We start from the raw sequence: 23,622 nt of genomic DNA, 5'->3' as shown, positions 1-23,622 counted from the left end.
CGTCTACATGGTATTCCAGTTTCCATCATTTTAGATAGAGGTACTCAGTTCACATCACGATTCTGGAGAGTCGTTAAGCATGAGTTGGGTACTCGGGTGGAGTTGAGTACAACATTTCACCCTCAGACGGATGGACAGTCCGAGTGCACTATTCAGATTCTTAAGGATATGCTCCGTGCGTGTGTGATCGAGTTTGGAGGGTCTTGGGATCAGTTCTTGACATTGGCGGAGTTTGCCTACAACAACAACTATCAGTCCAACATTCAGATGGCATAGTATGAGGCTTTATATGGTAGGCGGTGTAGATCCCTGGTGGGTTGGTTTGAACCGGGTGAGGCTAGATTATTGGGAACAAAATTGGTTCAGGATGCTTTGGAGAAGGTTAAAGTGATTCATGATAGACTCCATACAGCCCAGTCCAGACAGAAGAGTTATGCGGACCGGAAGGTTCGTGATGTTTCCTATATGGTTGGAGAGTGGGTTCTACTTCGGTTTTTGCCTATGAAGGGCGTTATGAGATTTGGGAAAAAGGGCAAGTTGAGTCCGAGGTTTATTGGCCCTTTTGAGATATTGAGGCGTGTTGGGGAGGTTGCTTATGAGCTTGTCTTACCTCCCAGCTTGACAGGAGTTCATTCGGTATTTCATGTTTCGATGCTTCGGAGGTATCACGGTGATCCGTCGCACGTGTTGTATTTCAGTTCAGTGCAATTGGACAAGGATCTATCCTATGTTGAGGAGCCAGTGGCAATATTGGACAGACAAGTTAGAAAGCTGAGGTCAAAGAACATTGCATCAGTAAAGGTTCAGTGGCGGGGTCAGCCGGTCGAGGAGGCGACCTGGGAGACCGAGCAGGATATGCGCAACTGTTACCCTCATCTTTTCACTACTTCAAGTATGTCTCTATACTCGTTCGAGGACAAATGAATGTTTAAGTGTAGGAGGATGTGACGACCCGCGACCTGGCTAGTCGTCTTAAGAATTTTTGCCTCGATCCCCTATTATCTGCTTTCCCCGTATTTATTTCTGCTATTTTGAATTGTCGGGATGTTCGGTTTTGAGTTTCGGAGAGTTTTGGGATACTTAGTCCCTAAATGAGAGCTTAAGTGTTGGGAAGTTGACCGTAGTCGGAACAGTATGAAGTCAGCCTCACAATGGAAATCCGATGGTTCTGTTAGCTCCTTTGGGTGATTTCGGGCTTAGGGGCATGTTCGGATTGTGTTTTGGAGGTTCGTAGCTAATTTAGGCTTGAAATACCGAAAGGTCGAATTTTGAAGTTTACAGTTTGATAGTGAGATTTTGATCCGAGGGTCGAAATGGAATTCTGGAAGTTGCAGTAGCTCTGTAGTGTTGAATGTGACGTATGTACAAATTATAGGTCATTCAGACGAGGTTTGATAGACTTTTTGATCGAAAGCATATTTCTAGAGTTTTGGAGTTCTTAGGCTTGAATCTGTGGTTGATTCGTCATTTCGATGTTGTTTTAGGTGTTTTAAGGATTGGTATAAGTTTGGACGGTGGTATTAGACTTGTTGGTGCTTTTGGTTGAGGTCCCGGGGGCCTCCAGATGATTTTGGATGGTTGACAAAAGGATTTTGGAGTTCAGAGCTGCAGCTTCAGCTGCTAGTTTTCTGTCATAACCGCACCTGCGAGTGTGGGACCGCAGAAGCGGCTAAGTGGCCATAGAAGCGAGTTTGGTCCAAGCTCCAGGATTTCGCAGGTGCGGCAGGGTTTTCGCAAAAATGGCACCACAGATGCGGCCCAGCGACCGCAGATGGGGACACAGCCCGTTAAGTGACTTTTCTCACTTGTGATGCATTCTTCCGCAGGTGCGGGACCACAGGTGCGAGACCGCAGGTGCGCTCCCTTGACCGCAGGTGCGGTAATAGCTGGGCAGAAATATGAAATTTCGAGGGTTTAGTTTCAAAAGTTAAAAATTCGATTTGGAGCTCGGGAGAGGGCGAATTTGAGAGGAAATTGAAGAGGAGATTAGTGGGTAACAATTCTTTAACCCTTCTAGGTATATTCCATCAATCTATAGTTAGTTTCATCATTCAATTTCCGATTGGAGATGAAAATTGGGGAAAAGTTGGAAGAAAGTTCTTAGACATAAAATTCGACTTTTGATTGGGATTTTGACATTAGATTTGGATAATTTTGGTATGCATGAACTCGTGAGAGTATGAGGATTCTGAAAATATAGATTTTACCCGATTCCAAGACGTGGGCCCGAAGGGCATTTTGGTTATTTTATCTAATTTCGCGTATTAGCTTAGAATTTAATTGTAAAATCAGTTACTTGAAGTGTTATTTACATTATGCAATTGAATTAAATAGATTTGGGTCATTTGGAGTCGAATACTCGTGGCAAGAATGTGATTTCGAGTTGATTTTGAGTTGGTTCGAGGTAAGTGGCTTGCCTAACCTTGTGTGGGGGACTTTCCCCTTAGGATTTGGTATATTTGGTAATTGAAATGCCTTGTACGTGAGGTGACGAGTGCGTACTTGTGCTAATTGTTGGAAATTCGGTTTTCATTATGATTTTACTAGTATGTTTCCTTTCCTGTTTTTATTACTTACACTATTAAGCCTGTTGTTAGCTTAGAAAAGCATGTCTAAGTGACGTAATTGCCTTACTTGCTCAAACTGACTTACCTGAATTCTATGCAGTATGCTAGGCTAGAATTACTTGTTTGCCTTAATATGAAATTTGTCATTTCTGAATATTTTCCTGTTGCTGCTGTGTATCCACATTGGGACTATGGATGTGGGATTCCGGTAGCTCCCCCTTGTCTATTTATTTTGGGACTACGGATGTGGGATTCCGGTAGATCCCCCTGCACAGTTATATGGAACTAGGGGAATGCACCCGGTAGATTCCCCCAGTACTAGGTATTTACATTTGGGACTACGGAATGGGATTCCAGTAGATCCCCCCGCACTATGAGTTGGACAACGGGACGGGATCCTGGGAGATCCATTGGATATGTATATTTGGGACTACAGGATGGTATCCTAGGAGATCCCCGATTGTTATTTTGGTGTTGGACCGTATTTCTTTCTGTGTTTACCTTATCCTGTAATAGCTGTTGTTGCCTTTTATATCTGGTGTTACTTTTATTGCTGCACTTATTTATATTGTTCTGTTCTACACTGTTGAACTTTATATTTTATTTAACCTTAGTAGGGCCCTGACCTTCCTCGTCACTACCCGACCGAGGTTAGGCTTGGCACTTACTGAGTACCGCTGTGGTGTACTCATGCCCTTTCTGTGCATGTTTTTCATGTGCTAATCCAGGTACTGCGACTCAGTCCTATCACCCTGAGGCTAGGCGACTGCTCCAGCGACTTCGAGGTATATTTGTCGCGTCCGCAGACCGAGGAGTCCTTTTCCATTATCGCTTTTAAGTATTAGCCCTTCTATATTTATGTTCTTTGTTAGACATTCTGGAGTTAGACACTGTTAGATATTCAAAGGCTTGTGGTTTCATGAGATTCCGGGTTTTGGGAATGTGTATTAGTTTTTGAGAAGTTGTATTGTATCTGTCGAGCAGCATTTTAAATACTATTTCATTCGGTTATTTTGGCTTTTAATTATTTGTTCTGCAAGTTTTGTTTATTTTCCGCATTTGTTAGGCTTACCTAGTCGTAGAGACTAGGTGTCGTCACGACAGTTCATGGAGGGCAAACTGGGGTCATGACACTCACTGCGTTGGTGCACTCACGTTACCCTCTGCACCTTGTGTGCAGATCTAGGTACTTTCGGTCCCAGTGGCAGTCATTGATCGAGGTTGCAGGCTTTGGTGATTGTTGAGGTATCTGCATGGTGTTCGCAAGCCTCAACCATCCTTCTCTATTCTAGTCGTGTTTCAGTTGTATTCAGTGAACATTGTAGTAGACTATGCTATTTCTCTAGACGCTCATATACTCCGTGACACCCTGGTTTTGGGCCGGTTGTATCGTATTATGAATTTTTCCTTATATTTTTAAATAAGTTATTTTAACGATAAAAGATTTTTTTCCGCAAATCTTCTAAATTTTAGTATTGTGTTGTTGTATTACGTTGAGTTGAGGTTGTTCTAGTTCCACGATAGGCGCCATCACGACAGGTTGAGTTTTGGGTCGTGACAGCAGTCCCCGATCCAGATGAGACATTATTGTTCCCGAGACTCGTAGTCTCGATTATCGTGGAAATCATGTTGTCGTATTCTCATACTATCCCCCTCCCCCAGTGTTTGAATGTGAAGTATGCGAATTGGAACACTGGAAGTCTTGCTCCTTTGAGGAAAAGCACTTGTGAACGATTGGATAATCTTTGGTTCGATGGCAATCTTCGTTTCCTATTAGGAACTTTTCCATCGAGCCAAAGATTATCTAACCATCCCATAGTGGCTTGTTGTTTCAACGCCTTGTCATTTAAATGTCTTAACTTTGCTAATGATACTCCCTTCGTAGTATGCTTTTCATTGTTGCCTCATTAAAAACCTTGCCAGAAAAATCCTATTGGGACAAAACTAGATGAAAGGAAAAGAGTGCAGCACATACTTTCAGTATAGGCAGGATCCATCAGTAGAAGTACCTCTTGAGGTTAGTCACGTTCCAGTTGCTAGGCAATTTGACTTCATCTTAATCCTCCTGCTCGTGTGAACCTTTACCAATGACAGCTGAAACCGGTAGGCAATTTGACTCCATATTGATCCTCGCACGTTGGACCTAGCTTCCCTGCGTTGATTTGTCAACTATTCTAAGTGAATTTCCTCAAAACCAAGTCTTCTACTTCAAAGTAGTCGATATTGGTCCTTCAGTTATAGTACCTTTCCTATAGTACCTCTACTTCTGAGCAATCATTCTTATGTGTGCCAAGCCCCTGTGTTCATCAAGCAATTCTATCTTGACCAACAATGCCTCATTATTCGCTTACTTGTCCGTTCGGAAGAATCATAATGTCATTTCTCCCACTTCTACCAGGATCAGAACTTCTGCACCATATATGATAGAGAAAGGTGTCTCTCCCATATTTGATTTTGCCTTTATCAGTTACACCCATAGCACGCCCGGTAACTCTTCGGGCCACTTGCCTTTAGCCGCTTCTAAGCTCTTTTTGAGGTTTTGAATGATCACCTTATTGGTCGATTCCGCCTGCCCATCAGTGCTTGGATGGTATGGTAAAGATGTTATCCTTTTGATCTTCAAGTGTTCAAGAAATTTTGTCACTCTTGAACCTATGAATTGTGGCCTTTTATCACAAGCAATCTCCTTCGGTATTCTAAACCGACAAATTATGTTTTCCAAGAGGAAGTCGACCACTTCGCGCGTACCGATCTTTTGGTAAGGACTGGTTCAACCTATTTAGTGAAGTAATCACTTAAAATTGAAAGAAATCTTACCTTTCCGGGACTCGGTGGCAGTGACCCAACTATATTCATCCCCTATTTCATGAATGGCCATGGGGATAGTACCGAATGCAAGAGTTTCACTGGTTGGTGCACCAATTGAGCATGGCGCTGACATACTTGTCGCATTTCTGAACGAATGCCTTTGCATATTGTTCTATCAAGGGCCAATAGTATCCTACCCTAGCCAGTTTTAGCACCAACGAATTTGCCCCGGAGTGAATCGCACAAATTCCTTCATGGACCTCTCTAATTACATAGTCCGCTTCTAAGGCTCCTAGACATCGGACCAAAGGGCCTTGGAAAGATCTTCTATACAATTGTCCACCCAAGAGGCTATAGCGAGCCATTTTGGTGTTTAGTGCCTGGAACGTCTTCAGGTCTTCAGGCAACTTGTCATGCCAAAGATACTCGATGAACTCATTCCTACAATCCCAGGCTAGGTTGGTTGTATTTACTTCACAATAGTTGTCCACATCCAGCACCGAATGCATAAAGTGAATGACAGTGCTAGAGTCGGATCCTTTCATCTCTGTAGAAGACCCCAAATTGGTCAATGCATCTGCTTCTATAATTTCTTCTCTTGGGATGTGGGTGATCGACCTCTCCTTGAACCGTGTGAGCAAAGTTTGAACTTTAATCACATATTGTTGCATGCGTTCCTCATTTGTGTCAAAGATCGCATTTACTAAGTTTACTACCAGCAGTGAATCACATTTGATCTCTATGACCAAAAGAGGCCAAGTCCTTGGGTCCGTTCGAGTCCTGCAATCAATGTCTCATACTCGGTTTTATTGCTAGTTAAAGGAACAATTTTTATGGCATGCCACAAGGTCTCCCCCGAATGGGTGATTAGAACCACCTCGAGCCCAGGCCATTTCATATTGGAAGCTCCGTCTATGAACAAGGTTCGAACTCTTTATGTCATTTCTGACACCATCACTGCTTCTTTTGCAGCCAAAGGCAGTAAGTAACCCAAGACTGAAATCTGCCATAAAGTCGGCCAGAACTTGCGATTTGATCACAGTCCTGGGCTTATATTTAATATCAAACTCGTTAATTTCAACTTCCCATTTGGCCAACCGACTTGACAACTCAAGTTTGTGAAGGACATTCCACAGGGGAAAGGTTGTCACGACAGCTACGGGGTGGCACTGAAAATAAGGCCTATGTTTTTTAGAGGTGACTACGAGAGCTAAGGCCAGTTTTTTGAGGTACGGATAATGAGTTTCTCCTCTTGACAAAATTTTGCTAACATAATAGACAGGAGATTGCGTACCTTCATCCTCCCGGACTAGAACAGCACTAACTACTACCTCAGAGACCGGTAAGTATATTAGCATCTATTCATTTTTGCCTGAATTTGATAGTAACAAGGGGCTTGATAGGTAATGTTTAGGACTTTTAAGGTATGTTGACATTATGGAGTCTATTCCAAATTGTTCTTGTTCTTCAGAAGTGATAAAAAGTGATGACATTTTTCCAAGGATCAAGAGATGAACCTGCTTAGAGAGGCCAATCTTCTGGTTAGCCTTTGGACTTCTTTCACACTTGTCAGATGGTCTGGTATGTCCTTGATGGCTTTGATATTATTGGGATTTACCTTGATTCCCCTTTGTGAAACCCAAGAACTTAGCGGAGTTAACCCCAAACGCTCATATTTCGGGCTTGAGTTTCATGTTGTGCTTCCTCAGCATATCGAAGGTTTCCAAGAGGTGTTTTAAATGGTCACCTGCATTCAAAGACTTGACCAACATGTCATCTATGTGGAATTCCCTTGTTTTACCTATTTGTTTCCCAAACATCTTGTTTAAGAGCCTCTGATAGGTGGCTCCAGCGTTTTTAAGCCCGAAGGGCATCACTTTATAGCAATATGTGCCAAAGGTTGTTATGAACGAAGTCTTTTCCTGATCCTTCAAGCTCATATTAATTTGATTGTACCCAGAATAGGCATCAAAAAAAACTCATTAACTCGTGTCCGGCCATTGCATCAATCATTTAACCAATATTTGGCAGTGGGAATGAGTCTTTTGGGCATGCCTTTTTCAAGTCTTTGTATTCTACGCACATTCAAAATCTATTATTCTTTTAGGAACTACAACTACATTAGCTAGCTAGGTGGGATACTTTATCTCCCGGATTAAACCGATGTTAAGTAATCGAGTTACTTCTTCCTTAATAAACCTATTTTTGACCTCGAATATCGGGCATTTTGTTTGCCTCACCAGAGGGATGCTTAGGTCCAGGCTTAGCTTATACATGACCATCTCTAGCGGGATACCTATCATATTCAAGTGCGACCATAAAAAACAACCAACGATAGTTTTACAAAAATCAATAAATCCTGACTTGAGCTCAGGGTTGAGTCTTGTTCCCAAGTGAAATTTTCTCTCTAGGAATTCCTCAAACAAAGCTACTTGTTCGAGTTCTTCTGTCGTGGACTTGGTTATGTCTGCCTCTTCCGGTACCTGAAAGTATCTTGGTACCTGGTGGGATTCCGACGACCTCACATCCTTATCATCTTCGCTTGGCTCGGGAGTAGGCGTTGGTTCCTGTAATTGCTATTTATTGGATCCTTTCCCCCTACTACTTGAAATTGACATTGCGTTCGTTTCCTTTTCTTCCGGTTGATCTACTTTTATCTGTTTGATTCCTTATAGGGTCGCTAATTTTAGCAGTTGGTGATATGGTGATGGTACAGCATTTATCTCATGTAATAATGGTCTACAAATGATTATGTTGTAGCTCATGTCACTGTCCCCCACTTTAAATAAGGTGGTCTTGGTGACCCCCTTCAATGTTTGTGGGCAGAAAGATCTCCTATCGGGTTGTCACACTTTCCAGATTGAACCCGGTGAGGAGCTTTGCTATCGGAATGATGCTTCCGGTTAACTTGGTTTGTTCCAATACTCTCCATTAAAAGATGTTGGTTGAGCTTCCTGGGTCAACCAAAACACGTTTAATCATAAAATCTAGAACATTAAGAGAAATACCATGGCTTCATTATATGGCACGAGAAGTCTGTTGTTAAGGTGATGCCGTCTCGGCAATTTTTTAGAGTCTCTTGTTATGGGTCACCAATACTTTTGTATTCTTGGCCACCGAGAATGTTACACTATTGATTTTAGTCCCTCCAAAAATCATGTTGATAGTCAACTGAAGAGGGTCTTCCCCTATCTTCGAGGGCTCTGCGTTATCTTGGTTGCAGCCGTAGTTATTTTTGGATCGATTGCTCAAGAACTCCCTGATATTGATGTTCTTCAACATCGTTGCCACCTCCTCGCTCAAATGCCGACAGTCCTCAGTTCGGTGGCCATGAGTCCCATGATATTTGCACCATAAGTTAGGACCATTTTGGTTGGGATCGAATCTTATTGGTTTTAGGAATTGTGCCTCTTTGATATTCCTCATTGCCGATACCAACTCCACGAAGCTAAACTTGAAATTGTACTCTAACAACCTATGATAAGTGGAATACAATGACCCCGATACCTTTTTGTCTTGCAACGATCGGTTGGTTCAGCCATGGTCAGTTTTGCTTTCGAGAGCGAACCTATCTGAGGACCAGAACCCTTTACTACCACGTCCCTCGGCTCTATCGTAAGGCAATAAGCGACCTTTGGATGCTCGTTGGTCTACATCAAAATCATCCTTGACCTTATCCTAGCTCTTGTCTCGGTCCCACCCCTTGGTTGATGTCGGGAACCCGATATAATAATCTTCTATCCTTATCTTCGACTCATAGTGGTTATGGACATCTGCCCATGTGGCCGCCTAGAATTCGAGCAGGCTTTCCTTCAACTTTTGGGAGGCATCGAGGCTTCTCGAGTTCAGACCCTTAGTGAATGCCTCTGATGCCCATTTATCTAGTACGGGCGGTAACAACATCTTTTCTTTTTTGGAACCTGATAACGCAGAAATTCGAACCCTCCTTGAATAATTCTAAATATGTTCGCCTACCGAGCCTAGACCTTCCTAACCCCGGCATGGGCCTTAATGAAATAATCTGCAACCATTTCAAAAGAATCTATTGAGTGTTGAGGTATGAGTGAATACCATGTCAATGCCCTTTTCGTGAGGGTTTCTCTGAATTTGTTCAATCTCATGTTGAGCCAAGTCGTTTCCTTTCACTTCCATTGTATAAATTGTGATGTGCTCTTGAGGGTGGCCTGAAGTCCCATCGTACATCAGAATGTCTGGCATTTTGAACCATTTTTGGAATCAATTCCGGTGTTTTGATCGGCTTAAATAGTAAATGGGTGTACTTCTTCGAATCTTGGCCCTTCAACACTGGTGTTGTGCCCGAAATCTGGTCCATTCGAGCGCGAAACTCCTTCGTGTTCTGATCCATCTGCTTGTTCATCGCCCTCATGAATCTCATGAGTTCAATTTTGAAGGCATCATTACCGTTGTTATTACCGGATTTGCTATCAGTACCCCTGGTTATGTCGAAACCAACCTCTCTCATCGGGGCGTTATTATCTACTCTTTGAGCCGTTTGATTTACAGGAGAATTGGGAGGAACTGGGCCTCTTCCTTTTGCATTGTTGGAAGCACCTAATATTGCCTGCTTCAATTCTATCATGACTTGGTCCTACCTTGAGAGATGGTCCATGATGGTTTTTTGTTGCTCTCTTAAGATCCTTACTCTTTCCGCAATGTGTTCGTCCTCCGCATCATCGGGAGTTGGCACCCGCACATGTTAGGGATATTCTCTGCCATGGACCGGAGTTGCAACGTCCCCCCTCGTTGTGGGTGTCACTGATTGAATCCTCGTGTTGAGGCAGATGTTCGTGTGCTTCAACGTTATGTGCGATGTTGACATCGCTAGCTTTCATTTTCGATTTTTGCTATGAAATAAAAAATCAAATAGGTTAGTAATAGATGCAAGGATCAACTTAATTACGCAATTATCTAAGCCTCATGGTGGGCGCCAAACTATTTACCTGTAAAACAGTACAATTGAATTTATTGCGTGGTTTATAGATAAGCGAACTGATTTGATCCAAAATAATAAATAAATTAAATTAAATTAAAAATAATATTCGTTAAAATCAAAGGAAATGGCAAGCCTAACTCCGGGAATAATGCTTCCAGGGACAGAAGTCGGAGCAATATCAGACAGAAAGTAAAGTTGTATTCTTCAGCTTGAGAATAAAGTATAGCATAAGTTCTATCAGAGATTTCGTGTCCCTGATGGTTGTTGAAATCACTATTTATAGTCATACTTAGGAAACAATATCCTAGGATCAACCGCTCTTAAATGGCAATAAAGGGGGTCATTGATGAAGGTGTAACGGCAGGCCATGAATGCTAAAAGTATATAATGTAATAGCTTAAGCTTTGAGCATTAACGGTGTCAAAAATACTTAACCCTTATGTTGACGTTAAATGATAATTGTAGTTCATTCTATTAAGTATCCCTTATTGGTGAATATCTAAAATAAATTATAAACAACCTAATATAGTATGTCGAATTGCACTAAAAGAAAACGGGTGCATGAATGTTTTTGTGTTCATGCAGTTTGAGAGAACGGTAAAAGAAATTCATTACGTTACCGATATATATAACTTAATTTCTATATAAAAAGGATAAAATTAAAATTGAAGACTGAAGCAAATATGCTTATTAATCAATAAAGAAAATTATCAAAATTTATTAATATAAAATAACCCCAATCAAATAACAAAAAAAATATATTGTAATACTTTTCTTTATATTAATTATTATATAATTTATATAGCAATGATTTGTTTTATGGACAGTTATATTATTTCCAGTCCAAATGAGGTAGTGCCTAATGTCACCGGGAGCGAGTTGGTAGGGGGGCCTGAGATCTTGAGAATGGATCAAGGAAATCCTGATGCTCCGCCAGCCATTCCTCATGCTGAACAGGCTATGGGGGATCTGGATCTAGCCTTGCGATTGGGGCCGCCGAGCCCAACAAAAGAGGCTCTCGAAAGAGAGCTTTCGACCTTTCTTTCTTCCTTTGGAAATAGGGAAGTTAGAAGGGATGTCTTGGAAGGGACAATAAGGAAACTCGACTTGAACAGCGCGTCCCCAGAAAAGCTTTTTTTTGAGGATCCGACAACTTATAACTTATTTTGGAATTACTATTCCATCCTTTGGCAGGTATAAGTTATTATAGTACTATTTTATCCTGAGATAACTTATCCCAAAATTAGTAACCAAATAAGGGATGCGATATTAAATTTTTATCCCAAAATTATTTTTGTTTATCCATCCTAGGGATAAGGTAGGGACCTTATGAAGGACTGAGAGTTGAGATGATCTTCAATGCGGAGGCTACTGGAGGACCTTTACTGAGTCAACAATGAATTACATTCACTCTGTTCTATTCCCATTTAGAGATATACAAGAAAAATACAAAAAAGAGAATGTGTATAAATACTATATCTGTGTGTATACATGCAGCATTCCTTTCTTTTTCCTTTTTTTGGGGGAGGGTAGAGGGGGGTGTTGGGTGGATGCTACTAAATTCATTAGAAACCGCATTTCACTTTCCTTTCATGTGCCCATTCTTAATAAATCAACATCAAGTATACAAAGTTTAAAATCCCCTTCCCCGAGTTGAGATGTCAACTAAAAAGTCGACTAATTTAATTGAATCTTAACAAGCATAAATAAAACATAATCCTTACATTTTAAGAAAAAATATAATAAGATACTAGGAGTAGTAATTACTAGAGCTGTCAATATGGCTGGGTCGGGCTAGTCCAGTCCGGCCCATATGAGCTTAGCAATTGACGGGTTGGACTAGGCTAGCCCACCATTTTGATGGGCCTTATAATGGTCAGCTTACTCCAGCCCTATGTGGGCTGTGGGCCCTCACGGAGCTGGCGCATCATTTTTTAAAGTATAATTTTTTTTAAAGTTCTGACCTAAAAAAAGGATTATTATTTAAAAGTTAAAAAATATCTTATTAGAATTTTTTGCAAAACTTAATAACTTTTTATATTGTTCTAATATATCACAATAAACCTTAAAAGAGTAAAAGACAAGACTATATTTCATTCACTAAAAGTTAAAACTCAAACAAACTATTCTAGAGAACGTTCATGATGCTTATGGGGTATCCAACACATCATTTTCATCAAACACATTTGAATCTGTTTGTGACAAGGTTGTTTTTAACATCTTCACTTTCATCTACATCTACATTTCATATGCAATATTAATTAGTTAAATATTAAGAATAATTAAATTTTAAAAACAAATAATATTCAAATTCACATAAAAAAAATATTACCAGTTTGAGTGTGAGAAAAGTTGTGCAACCAATTTCGAGTAGTAACAAGTGTTTGGACAATTTAATAAAAATTCAACTTCTGTACTTTGTAAGAACACGCTCACCAATGCTAAATGGCGATTCCGATGCTACAGTGGTAATAGTAATACTAAGTACATCACACGCCATCACTGAAAGATCGAGATATTTTCCAGAATGGTCCTTCTAATACATGACAACAGCTATCTATTGAAACATCTCAAGATCAAGCTTTGGTTCCTCTAAAAAAAGATCCAATTCTGACTTTCCATCTCTAGACGCAGTATACTTTTTATTTTTTTTTACATATTTTAAATAAATATTTTATTAGGCTCACGGGCTTGCCCAGCCCAGCCTCAGTCAAGCCTCACGGGCCACGTGTTTACTTGGGCCGAGCTTAAAAGCCTTGTTTTTAAATGGGCTCCAAAAATTCTAGCTCAACCCTGCTAAATCACATGCTGGACTAGGCTGGCCCAACAGGCCAAACCCATATTGACAGTTCTAGTAATTATGGATACATGAAAACTGGGCACGACAGTTGTTGAATTAAGATTTTATGGTTTAATCTTTAAAGTTTTTAGCATTAAATTCAGTCTTACAAAAATACTAAATTGAATTGAATTAGTAACACCAAGTTACATCTGCCACTGGGCGTTGAAGCCACAAAAAGAGTATAGAAAAATAGAAAATGAGAAAGCGGATTAGTGATCCACGAGACTGAACTGTTGATATATATATTTTTGATAAAGAGAAACCAATATTTCCTTTTAGGGAAGGGGAAGAGGGGATCTGATCCTGTAGCTTCGTGATGAAGGAATCACCTCAAAATTCATACTACTTTTGATTTCCGAGTCATGAACCTGAATTAAGAAATAAAGAAAGTGCTTTTGTTTCTTTTCGCTAGATCAAATTTTAATATGTCTATAATTAATAGTACATTCTTTGATCAGTCCACACATAGAGATATTAGGTGTGAGGTGCTTTTTGCGGAGAAACTTCATCGTTTCCTTGCTCACCGAACCCCTCTATAAAAATAATACAGTATTATTTGATTACAAGGCATCACATTGTCAAATAAAAAGTAATCCTTTGAATATTTAATTTGTTCTCTGGCCACTTTATTAGCCTCCAAATTGAAAGAAATCCTCTAAAAATTAGCTCTCCATCTTTTTAGCTTTTCGTTCTAATGAACCACATGCTTATCAAACCTTGCCCCCTTCCTCGTATGTGTGCCACCTCTTTATATTGGTTTCTATCTCCACCTTGTTATATCTCACGGTCGATATCGATTTTCAATTTAATAATTTCAATCTTTATGTTCTCGACATCTAATATATTGGTCACTTGTACAATTATGAGTTCAGATTTTAATATTTATTAAAATTTTAATCATTTTTTAGATATATATTCATGCTTAATATAATAAATACGACTAAATTCTTATGAACTCTAAATACATCCCTCAGTACACCCCTTGCAGATCAAGTCGCTGCTGGGTGCTGGCCCTCTAAATAAACGAAATTAAAGTGTTCCAAAAATTATGGTTTAAACTTTAAAAAAATAAAAACATCTCAACCTTTAGCAATACTCAAAAGACCAAAGTATTTAAATTTTCCCTGAAAGATAATTTAAAAGAGCAGAGTTCAAGTTCTACTGTTAAAAATTTGAGTTGTACTAGTAATTTGAGTTGTAAGTATTTTCACTATCTTTTTGTGATAATGCATAATTACCTCATTGAGGTTGTAGCACATTACCTAATGCACCCTTTAATTTTGCGGGTGACCTATGATCACCTTATTTTTAGTGGAATTATTACCTTATTTGGAACTTACGTGGCACTTGTTGTGTAATGTACTTGATGCATGCCCATAAAAAGCTCCAAAATGACTTTTTTTTCTTTTTCTTTTTTTTTTCGTTTTCTCTCTCTTTTGTTTCTTTTCCCTATTACTCCATACCCATTTAACTATTTTCATACATCTCTATGCAACTTCCACCAAATTCCTCCCCTTTTCTTTTCTTTTTTTTAACTTGTTAATTTTGTCTTGTTTGCTCTCTGTCTTTGCTTCAAGAATTATTTGGATTTCTTTTGGTCACACGAATTTATCGATGAGATTGGAGTCACCAAATCAATTATCGTCCTTGGAATATACACAAATTTTCTAGGCCTTCAACTTCTTGGCAACTTTCATGGCCTGTTTCTGGACTTCCATTACCAAATACTTGGAGATCTAGAATGAAAGCTTATAAATAAAGGTTTAATAAATACAAATATATAAAGAAGCAAAGGAAGAAGAACAATTATTTTCGTTTTCACATGCTTAAGGGGTTTTGAGGATACTGGGCTTTGGAAAAGGTCATTGGAAAATGACGGAACAATAGCGGTAATGGTGGTTTTGAATTTTTGGATTTTGTAGTGGTGCTTTTGGTGGCAATTCGAATCTTCAGAATTTGATTTAGTTTAGTTTTATGATGATTTTACTTTTTAAATTCTAATCTGATGGGAATTTAATGGTGTTTGATGGTGGCTACAATGAAGATGGTAGCTTTGGCAATGATGGTGGCGGCTATAGAGAAAGAGATGTTGGTAGTGAAAAAGTAATCGCCGATAGAGAAAAAGAAAAAGGAGAAATCACAAAATAGAAAAAGGGACAATGCATAAAATCCACCCCATCTTATGACCCATTTACCAAGTATACACTTTTTCTTTTCGGGGGTCCTATTACCCTCCTGAACTTATTTTTACCATAATTGATGTAACATTATATGCTCAATTAAACCCTACTGTGACTACACCTCTTCCAAGCGCGTGAGGACTAATTTTAAAAGGTCCATCTGTGATTCAATTGCCACGTGTATGCCAAATAAGTCATAAAAAAGGGTCCCAAACGACATATCCAATAAACCACTTTATTTTTACATTCTCATGGAAGAAGGGGCGGAAAATTGAAGAAGAAACATTAAGGCTTTTGAATTTGAGCAAATAATTTTACTCTCAGAAAATGCAGCGGTGCCAGAACCTCGCCGACAACTCGAATGGAACTAGCAACCAACGAACGGAGCTTTAACTGAACTCGATCTCAATAGAAACTGCTTTTATGAGGAAAAAGGGTTGTAAAAACGGAAGGAGGAGAGGGAGGTTTAGCTGCGGCTGCTTCTTTCTTTTTCTGTCCAGAGCAAATTTGTGCAAATATTTTTCAAGATTTTTGGCTAAATCAACACCCCAGTCAGATTTTAAATCCCTGAGTGGCTGTACAACACTGTGGAGAGCTTGTGTCTTAAAATTTGATGGAAGAAGCTACTAGTATTCATAGAGGAAAAAGAAAGTGGCGTTGCTACTGGAGTGATTATGATTGGAGTGATTTTATGGAAGGAATCGAAGAGGGAGATTAAGAATTTGGTTTGGACTGCCCGTCGAAAATGGGAGAGTATGAAAGGAAATAATAAAATAGGGTAGGGTTTAATTAATGAATGAGTTTAATTTAGTTTAGAATAAAAGGGATCTGATAAAATGAGAGGGAATTGAGTGGGACCCATTAGCGCGTGTATACACAATAATCTTATAGATGGGGGTTGGGTTTAATTGAGCATATAATGTTAAATCAATTATGGTAAAAATAAGTTCAGGGGGTAATAGGACCCCCGAAAAGAAAAGGTGTGTAGTTGGTAAATGGGTCATAGGATGGGGTGGATTTTATGCATTATCCCATAGAAAAAAAAAGAAAAATTAAAATAAAATTGACGTGGCGTCACATGATTGATGTGTGTGTGTGTTCACGTATATTTTGTGAAATGGAGCTTGTCAGAAAAGGGGGTAATTACACCATTTAAAACGATTATAAGAGGGTCATAGGCCCCTCGCAAAATTAAAAGGTGCATTAGGTAATTTGCCCCAACATCAATGGGATAATTATGTATTATCCCTATCATTTTTCAATGGACATTTTCTATTTTTTGATTACCTATGTAAATATAATTGTCGCAACGCAAAAACCCATCAAGTCATGATGACACCTAACCTCAATCTGCTAGGCAAGCCAACCAACATATATACAATCTAAACCAGGAATCATCAAATACTAATACAAGAATGCGGAAATCACTACAACTATCCCAAGAACTAGTAGTGCAAGTCATGAACGACTAAAAATAAGAATAATATACCGATACAGAGATGGATTACATCATCTATTTAGAAGATACATAAACACTAAACTACTATGCACAAAGTGGTAGTTTATATATGGAACATTGGTACATATTCAATTGTCACGACCTAAATCTCCCTTCGTAGGAAGTCGTGATGACACCTAGTCTTAGGGACTAGGTAAGCCTAACATTTACCGAAATAACAACAATAATAAATAACGATTGACAAATGCGAACAAGAAATCTTGATATAAAGTTTACAATCCCAAAACCGGTAGTACAAGTCATAAACTCTATAGAATTTTTGCTACAAACCTCTAAATACAACTATTCTGAAATAAGGATAAACAGTGCAAATACAAAACTAGAAGGTAACTCTGAAGCTTGCGAACGCAGCAGCAGGTTTACCTTAAGTCTCCACAGCAAAAATCCGCACATCTAGCTAACGATTGAATACCTGGATTTGCACAAAAAATTATGCAGAAGCGTAGTATGAATACACCACAGCAGTACCCAGTAAGTATCAATACTAACCTCAGTGGAGTAGTAACGAGGGACAGTCAAGACACCTACTGGACTAGATAACCTGAACAAGTATAAGTGTAGTACTAACAGAACACGATATCTTTATAAACTACGCATAATGACGACGATGAAAAGGTACTTGCAATAAGAAAATAGAAACAAAAATTAGCAGCAGAACACAACAAGTAATAATACAATAGAGTAAGCTGAACACAAACTAAATCTGGTGGTCACAATTAAAAGAAAACAGGTAGCAGCTAGGCTAACCACTTTCACATTAGATTTTATCGAATAATCATCACGAGGTACCAAACCTCAGAATATCCACAAGTCAAGGGTCCCACTTTAAAAACCCTAAACACTTGGAATCGTGTGCCTTTATTTCAACTAGCAGCCACACGAACAGAGCATGTGCCAATAGAACCATTTTCGCATAGAAGGCAAGTAAACGAGGGTGTGCATCAATACTCAACAATATTAGAATCCATCTTCTTAAACTGATAGGAGTGATTAACTACGTGTATGCTTGTGTAAATGTTCTAACATAGTTCATGCCAGCTAGTAAGTATAGATAAAAGGGACAACACGTAAGAATATTTTCCCATAATTTTTCATAAGATAAAACTCACATAGGTATGTATGCTACTACACGAAAATCAACAACAAGAATGCCCACAGGCCATCACAAGTCATCACAAATCAATCCCTGACATAGCCCACCTTGTCTCGCCACGTGTGCAATAATAAAGTAAATGCTCACCTTATCTCGTCACACATGCATAATAATATTCCCACCCTGTCTCGCCACATGCGTAACCCACATATATATAGCCCGCCTTGTCACACCGCATGTGCACATATCAATAGTAACAACTGCATGGCAGAAACCTCGTGCAAAATAACCACAACCGCACGGCAAAAACCTCGTGCATCACAATAATAACCGCACGGAAGAAACCTCATGCATCACAACACTGAGTACAACAACAACAATGATAATAACACAACAGTATGGCAAATAAATCAATTCAAGAGCTTTCGATCATAAAGAAATGGTAGAACTAGTTCACAAGGAATAAACATAATAGAGAATACTAGTCATAATGAGAATAGCTCAACAAGGAAGAAATAATATGTAACAACGATCCCACAAGGTACAGTTCAACAACAAGGGAGATAACACGAGTCAATAACTCCAAATAAGGATAAGTCAACTAAAATATAGGATATCTAAACTTCTTTTAAGGTTGACCAATTACGAAAGAGATACAACAAATTCAATTAAGAGTAAGCAACAGAAGGATAATCATAACCTCAATTAGGGATGAACAATTACAGGACAGATAATTATACTTTTAATTAAGGGGAAGCGACTAGGAAGGGATAGCATGACAATAGAAGAGGTAACAACTTCAGTTAAATCATATAAGAGTCAAATAGGCAAAAAAAATGGATCATGAAGCAATTAATTCCAATTAAAGCATGTAGAGGTGAAACTAGTAAATAGAGAATTAAATCATAGTGAAACAACTTCATATCTAGTGAATATAAAGACCTGAGAGCCCTAAAAGGTCAACTTTCCACAAAATAAGCCCGAGCACGTACTCGTCACCTTGCGTACACGGACTTTACATGATACAATTAGCATAGAAGACTCAAATCCTAGGGATAGTTTCCCCACACGAAGTTAAGCAAGATACTTACCTCAAAGCAGACAGACCGATATTCTAAAATGAACTTCTCGGGTGAAATAACCTCCGGACGGCTCAAATCTAGCCAAAATAACTTCAAAACATAAATAAAACTCATAAAAACTATTCCGGATAATAAAGCTTCAATCTTTATCAAAAACTAAAAATCAACCGAAAAGTCGACCCCCTAGCCCGCACCTCGGAACCAGATAAATTTCAGAAAACTCGAACACCAATTCCGATACGAGTTCAACCATACTAAAATTATCAAATTCTGATACCATTTCGCCCCTCAAATCATCATTTTACATTTTGAAAGTTTTCTTAAAAAATTCTCATTTTTCCTCAACTCAAAACACAAATTATAAGATGAAATTAAAAATAGAATTATGGAATATAATAAATTATAGGTGAAGAACACTTAATGATTGGCTTGAAAAACCCACGAAAAATCTCCTAAAACCGAGGTCTAAAACTCAAAATATGGAGAAAATGGCGAAACCCTCGAATATAAACTCTCTGCCCAGGTATGACCGCACCTGCGACATAATTAGCCACTTCTGCGGTGTCGCTTCTATGACAAAAGAACCGTACATGCGAAGACCACTGACCAGCTTCCGTCTCGCACCTGCGGACATCCAACTGCAAGTGCACATGCCCAAACCGCATATGCGCTCAAGCTCGCCTCTATGCCCAAGAATCCGCTTCTACGGAGCTGCAGATGCGCACCAATTTTCCGCATCTGCGAAGACTGCCAAGCTCAGCCCTTCACGCGCATGCGTCCTCATCTTCGCACCTGCGACCATCCCACCTCCGCCCAGGGTCTGCAGGTGCGATTACACCAGAACTCAGACTATTCACAACTATGAAAATCATCTGCAACTCGTCCGAAACACACTCGGGGCCCCTGGGACCCCGTCCAAGCACACCAACAAGTTCCATAACCTAGCACGGACTTGCTCGAGGCCTCAAATCACATCAAACAACGTCAAAACTACGAATCTCACCATGAGTTGAACTTATGAACTTTCAATCTTTCAACTTCTAAAACTCGCATCGAAACCTATCAAACCAACCCGGAATGATGTCAAATTTTGCAAGCAAGTCCCAAATGACATAACAGAGATGTTCCAACTCTCGGAATCGCATTCCGACCCCGATATTACCAAAGTCAACTCTTGGTCAAACCTCTCAACCTTCCAAACTTCAACTTTTCCAACTTTCGCCGAAATGCTTCAAATTACCCTACAGACCTCCAAATCCAAATTCGGACATGCGTCTAAGTACAAAATCACCATACGAAGCTGTCGGAACCATCCAAACCTCATTCCGTAGTCGTTTACACAAAAGTCAAATTTCGGTCAACTCTTACCGCTTAAGCTCCCAAAACTAGAATCCTTCTTCCAAATTGGCTCTGAATCATCCGGTAACTAAACTCGACCACGCACAAAGTTGCTCAAGACCTTATGCCGCCGAACGAGACCTTAAATTCTCAAAATAACCGGTCGGGTCATTACATCAATACTAGCATTCGTCATCCACATTAGCCCAACTCCAGAATATGCACGCAAGGAGCAGAAGTATAGTGTGAGTACAACATATCTCATGTATTTTAGTAAGTATTTTGACTAACTTTACAGAAGTAATGATAGAGTTTTATGTCAAAGATATTCACTATACATAACCCGTGCAGCTCAAAAGCATATATAATAACAGAGAAATATCCAAGGAACAACAAAATAACATTGGATGTCAACAATAATATGTGAGATTCGGGAATAAGGTAATTAGCATGCCTTTTAAATAACTAGATTAAAATATGTACAATTGCACCCAATACGCATATCTACACAATTTGCATCAAATAACCTTATACTTCAAATACTTATGCATGATCATCAGGGACTATGCCTGATAAAGGTGCCTTTTCTCAAAAATTTCCAAAGAGCATTTATATGAATGTTTCGACATGAGTTCAACATATCGTTGTATGATATTACTCACCTTTTTCCATCAATTTGATACTCTTCAGGTGTCCAACAACTAACGAGTAAGTCAAATGTGTATGTATAATGCATCAACTAGCACATATAGAAGATATGTATGTAAAATGCATGAATACGCACAAAGAATTCACTTGAATGGTCAAAGTTTTCACCTTTATGCTCAACATTCATCATGTCAGATTCCATAACACAATCAACCAGAAATCCATCGATTTCTCACAACCTGCATATCCGCCATCAAGAGAGAAACATGAGAGGACGACTCTAGAGGGATGGATCCATATCCACACGCTGCACGATAGAAACCTCTTGCACTACACGGCAGAAACCTCATGCTATAACAATGTAAATAGCACAATAATCGCATGGCAGAAACCTCATGCCATAGAAATCACAATTTCACAATAATCGCACGGTACAAACCTCGTGTCATAATCATTCCAATTGCACGAATAACTCACATGCCCAATTTTGGTCCATATCAGGGACCATATGCATGTGACGTATGAGTACAACTCCAACATGGATTACATCCTCCAAATAATCATTATGTTCAATTAAGTATCAAAGGCTTAAACATGAGCTCTAACATAAATAAGGGAATTCAAGCAGTCATATAACAGTTTAAGGCAAATCACAAGAATAACATGTTTGAATGTGTGCTCATAAAATAATGTGCAACTATGCCCAAATCAAGTATATTATCAATCTTAAGAATGGCTCATCATGTCCCAAAATAAAAGGTGTCATTAGCCTGAACATTATCTCTAGCATAATTTGTTATGCTCGCATAGTCAAACAATAGAATAAAACATAGAACAAGTAGAACACATAACTAAATAAGGCACAAAATAGTCGAGAATCTATCTCGAACATGAATAACCATGGCACATGCATATACGCTCATCACTTCGCATATACATCACCCACGCATGTATCAAACAATGTCATTTATTAGTAAAAAAATTCTCAACCACAGTTAGGCAAGACACTTACCTTATCCAGCTGGTCTAAAGCTCCAAAATTGCTTTTCCTTTAGAAATCACCTCCAACCGATTCAAATCTAACCAAACATCATCCAAGAAAGTCATCAATGCTATAATAAGCAATCTCAATCAATAAGCTTCGATCTTTGAAATTTTTTTACCAAAATCAACAAAAGTCAATCCAGGCTCGCGTACCAGAAATCTAAAACCAATACCAAATCCTGATGATCCATAACCTATCATGTCCAAATATGTGGTTAGATTTCAAATTCGAGTCCAAATCGATATTCTAAATCTCAAAATATACTCTCTAAGTTGTGGGCTTCCTTATTTTAGGTGTAGAATAACCATGAGGAATCAAGATATATAATCAAAACCAAGTAAGAATTACTTATCATCAATCATGGGGTGAAAATCTCCTCAAAAATCGTCTCTAACCGAAGTCTAGATCTCAAAAAATAAAAAATGAACTAAAAATCCCGAAAACCAACTATTTATATTGTCGATGAAACCTCCTTCGCGAACATGACCGGACCATCACGCTCACGACTCACAAATTCTGATCGCGATCAATATCTCCTTCGTGTTCGCAGAAAACCCACCGTGTTCGCGGAGAATGAAACCTGCCCCAGCCAAAACCTTCTCCGTGTTTGCGGGACATCTTTTGTGTTCGCATAAGCCAAAACCATTCCCCTTCGTGTTCACGTACCTTCCCTCGCGAACGCCTAGAACAAAATAATCCAGCCCATTCTTTTCTTTGTGAACGCAAAACAATTCTCGCGAACACTACTAAAAAATGGCCTATTTCCGAATGAAATATTCCTACCGAAAATAAGTAATCGGAAATTTTCGACGGAATCGGTCAGAAATGGCATAAAAATATATTTTTCAATTTTTAATAATAATTATGGCAGATATTCCGTCTATATCCATCGCAAAATTTGACGAAAAATACCGCGAAGGCATTAGCGACCGATTCGGTCGGAAAAATATTTTTTTTAAAAAAAAAAATTGCGGCCGATTCGGTCGCAAAAATTTATTAAAATGAGGTCTGGCTTTCTTGATAACATTGACGATCGGAAATTAGCCATTTTCTAGTAGTGAAACGCGATGACCACCTGACACCTGCAAAAACCAACAATCTCAAAATGGCCCAAAATGATCTGAAGTCATCCGAAACTCACCCGAGCCCTTAAGAATCCCGTCTAAACATACTAACTATGTTCGTATACCACTCACGAATTTAATAGCATATGTGATCAAACACCGAAGTGGTGTGTAATATACACTTTTAAAAATTGTGGTGTATAATATTATTCCCGTATTTAATATGTGTGTTAAAAGAGACCCGTAAACAAGATCGATGGGTAAAGAATGTATTTTGCTAATTTTTATGGCACAAAATCATTTGTATTCATAGATTGTGGGATGATCATAACTACAAAATTTTAAGAACTTAATACTATTATTAGCTGAGCCTATGCTATTAGTAGCAGTGGAAGTGTTAAAAGGCAAATGAAAGAAAAACACAACAATGGCAATAATGCCATGTCAAAGTTTACCCCACTTTGAAGCCATCTTTTTAAAAT

The 23,622-nt window shown here is 39.0% G+C and overlaps 1 protein-coding gene and 1 long non-coding RNA gene across 2 annotated transcripts; both read right to left on the bottom strand.

The window, feature by feature from the left end:
* Positions 1 to 5,470: 5,470 nt before the first annotated feature.
* Positions 5,471 to 6,046, bottom strand: LOC107803514 (uncharacterized). Its single transcript, XM_016627254.2, has one exon. It carries the CDS (start codon positions 6,044 to 6,046, stop codon positions 5,471 to 5,473), a length of 576 nt encoding a protein of 191 aa, XP_016482740.2.
* Positions 6,047 to 17,055: 11,009 nt separating this feature from the next.
* LOC142164689 (uncharacterized) lies at positions 17,056 to 23,276 on the bottom strand. Its single transcript, XR_012695571.1, has 2 exons — positions 22,044 to 23,276; positions 17,056 to 21,270 (listed from the first exon to the last, which is right to left on the bottom strand). It is a non-coding gene; the product is annotated as an uncharacterized LOC142164689 (long non-coding RNA).
* Between the last annotated feature and the right edge of the window lie 346 nt (positions 23,277 to 23,622).

The sequence above is a fragment of the Nicotiana tabacum genome, chromosome 10 (assembly GCF_000715075.1).
Source record: "Nicotiana tabacum cultivar K326 chromosome 10, ASM71507v2, whole genome shotgun sequence".
Lineage (NCBI taxonomy): Eukaryota > Viridiplantae > Streptophyta > Magnoliopsida > Solanales > Solanaceae > Nicotiana > Nicotiana tabacum.
This window is presented reverse-complemented; position numbering and strand designations above follow the sequence as displayed.

What these genes read in the sequence shown, in the direction of transcription:
- LOC107803514 (XM_016627254.2), bottom strand. Translation starts at nt 6,046, where the DNA reads ATGCAACAATATGTGATTAAAGTTCAAACTTTGCTCACACGGTTCAAG.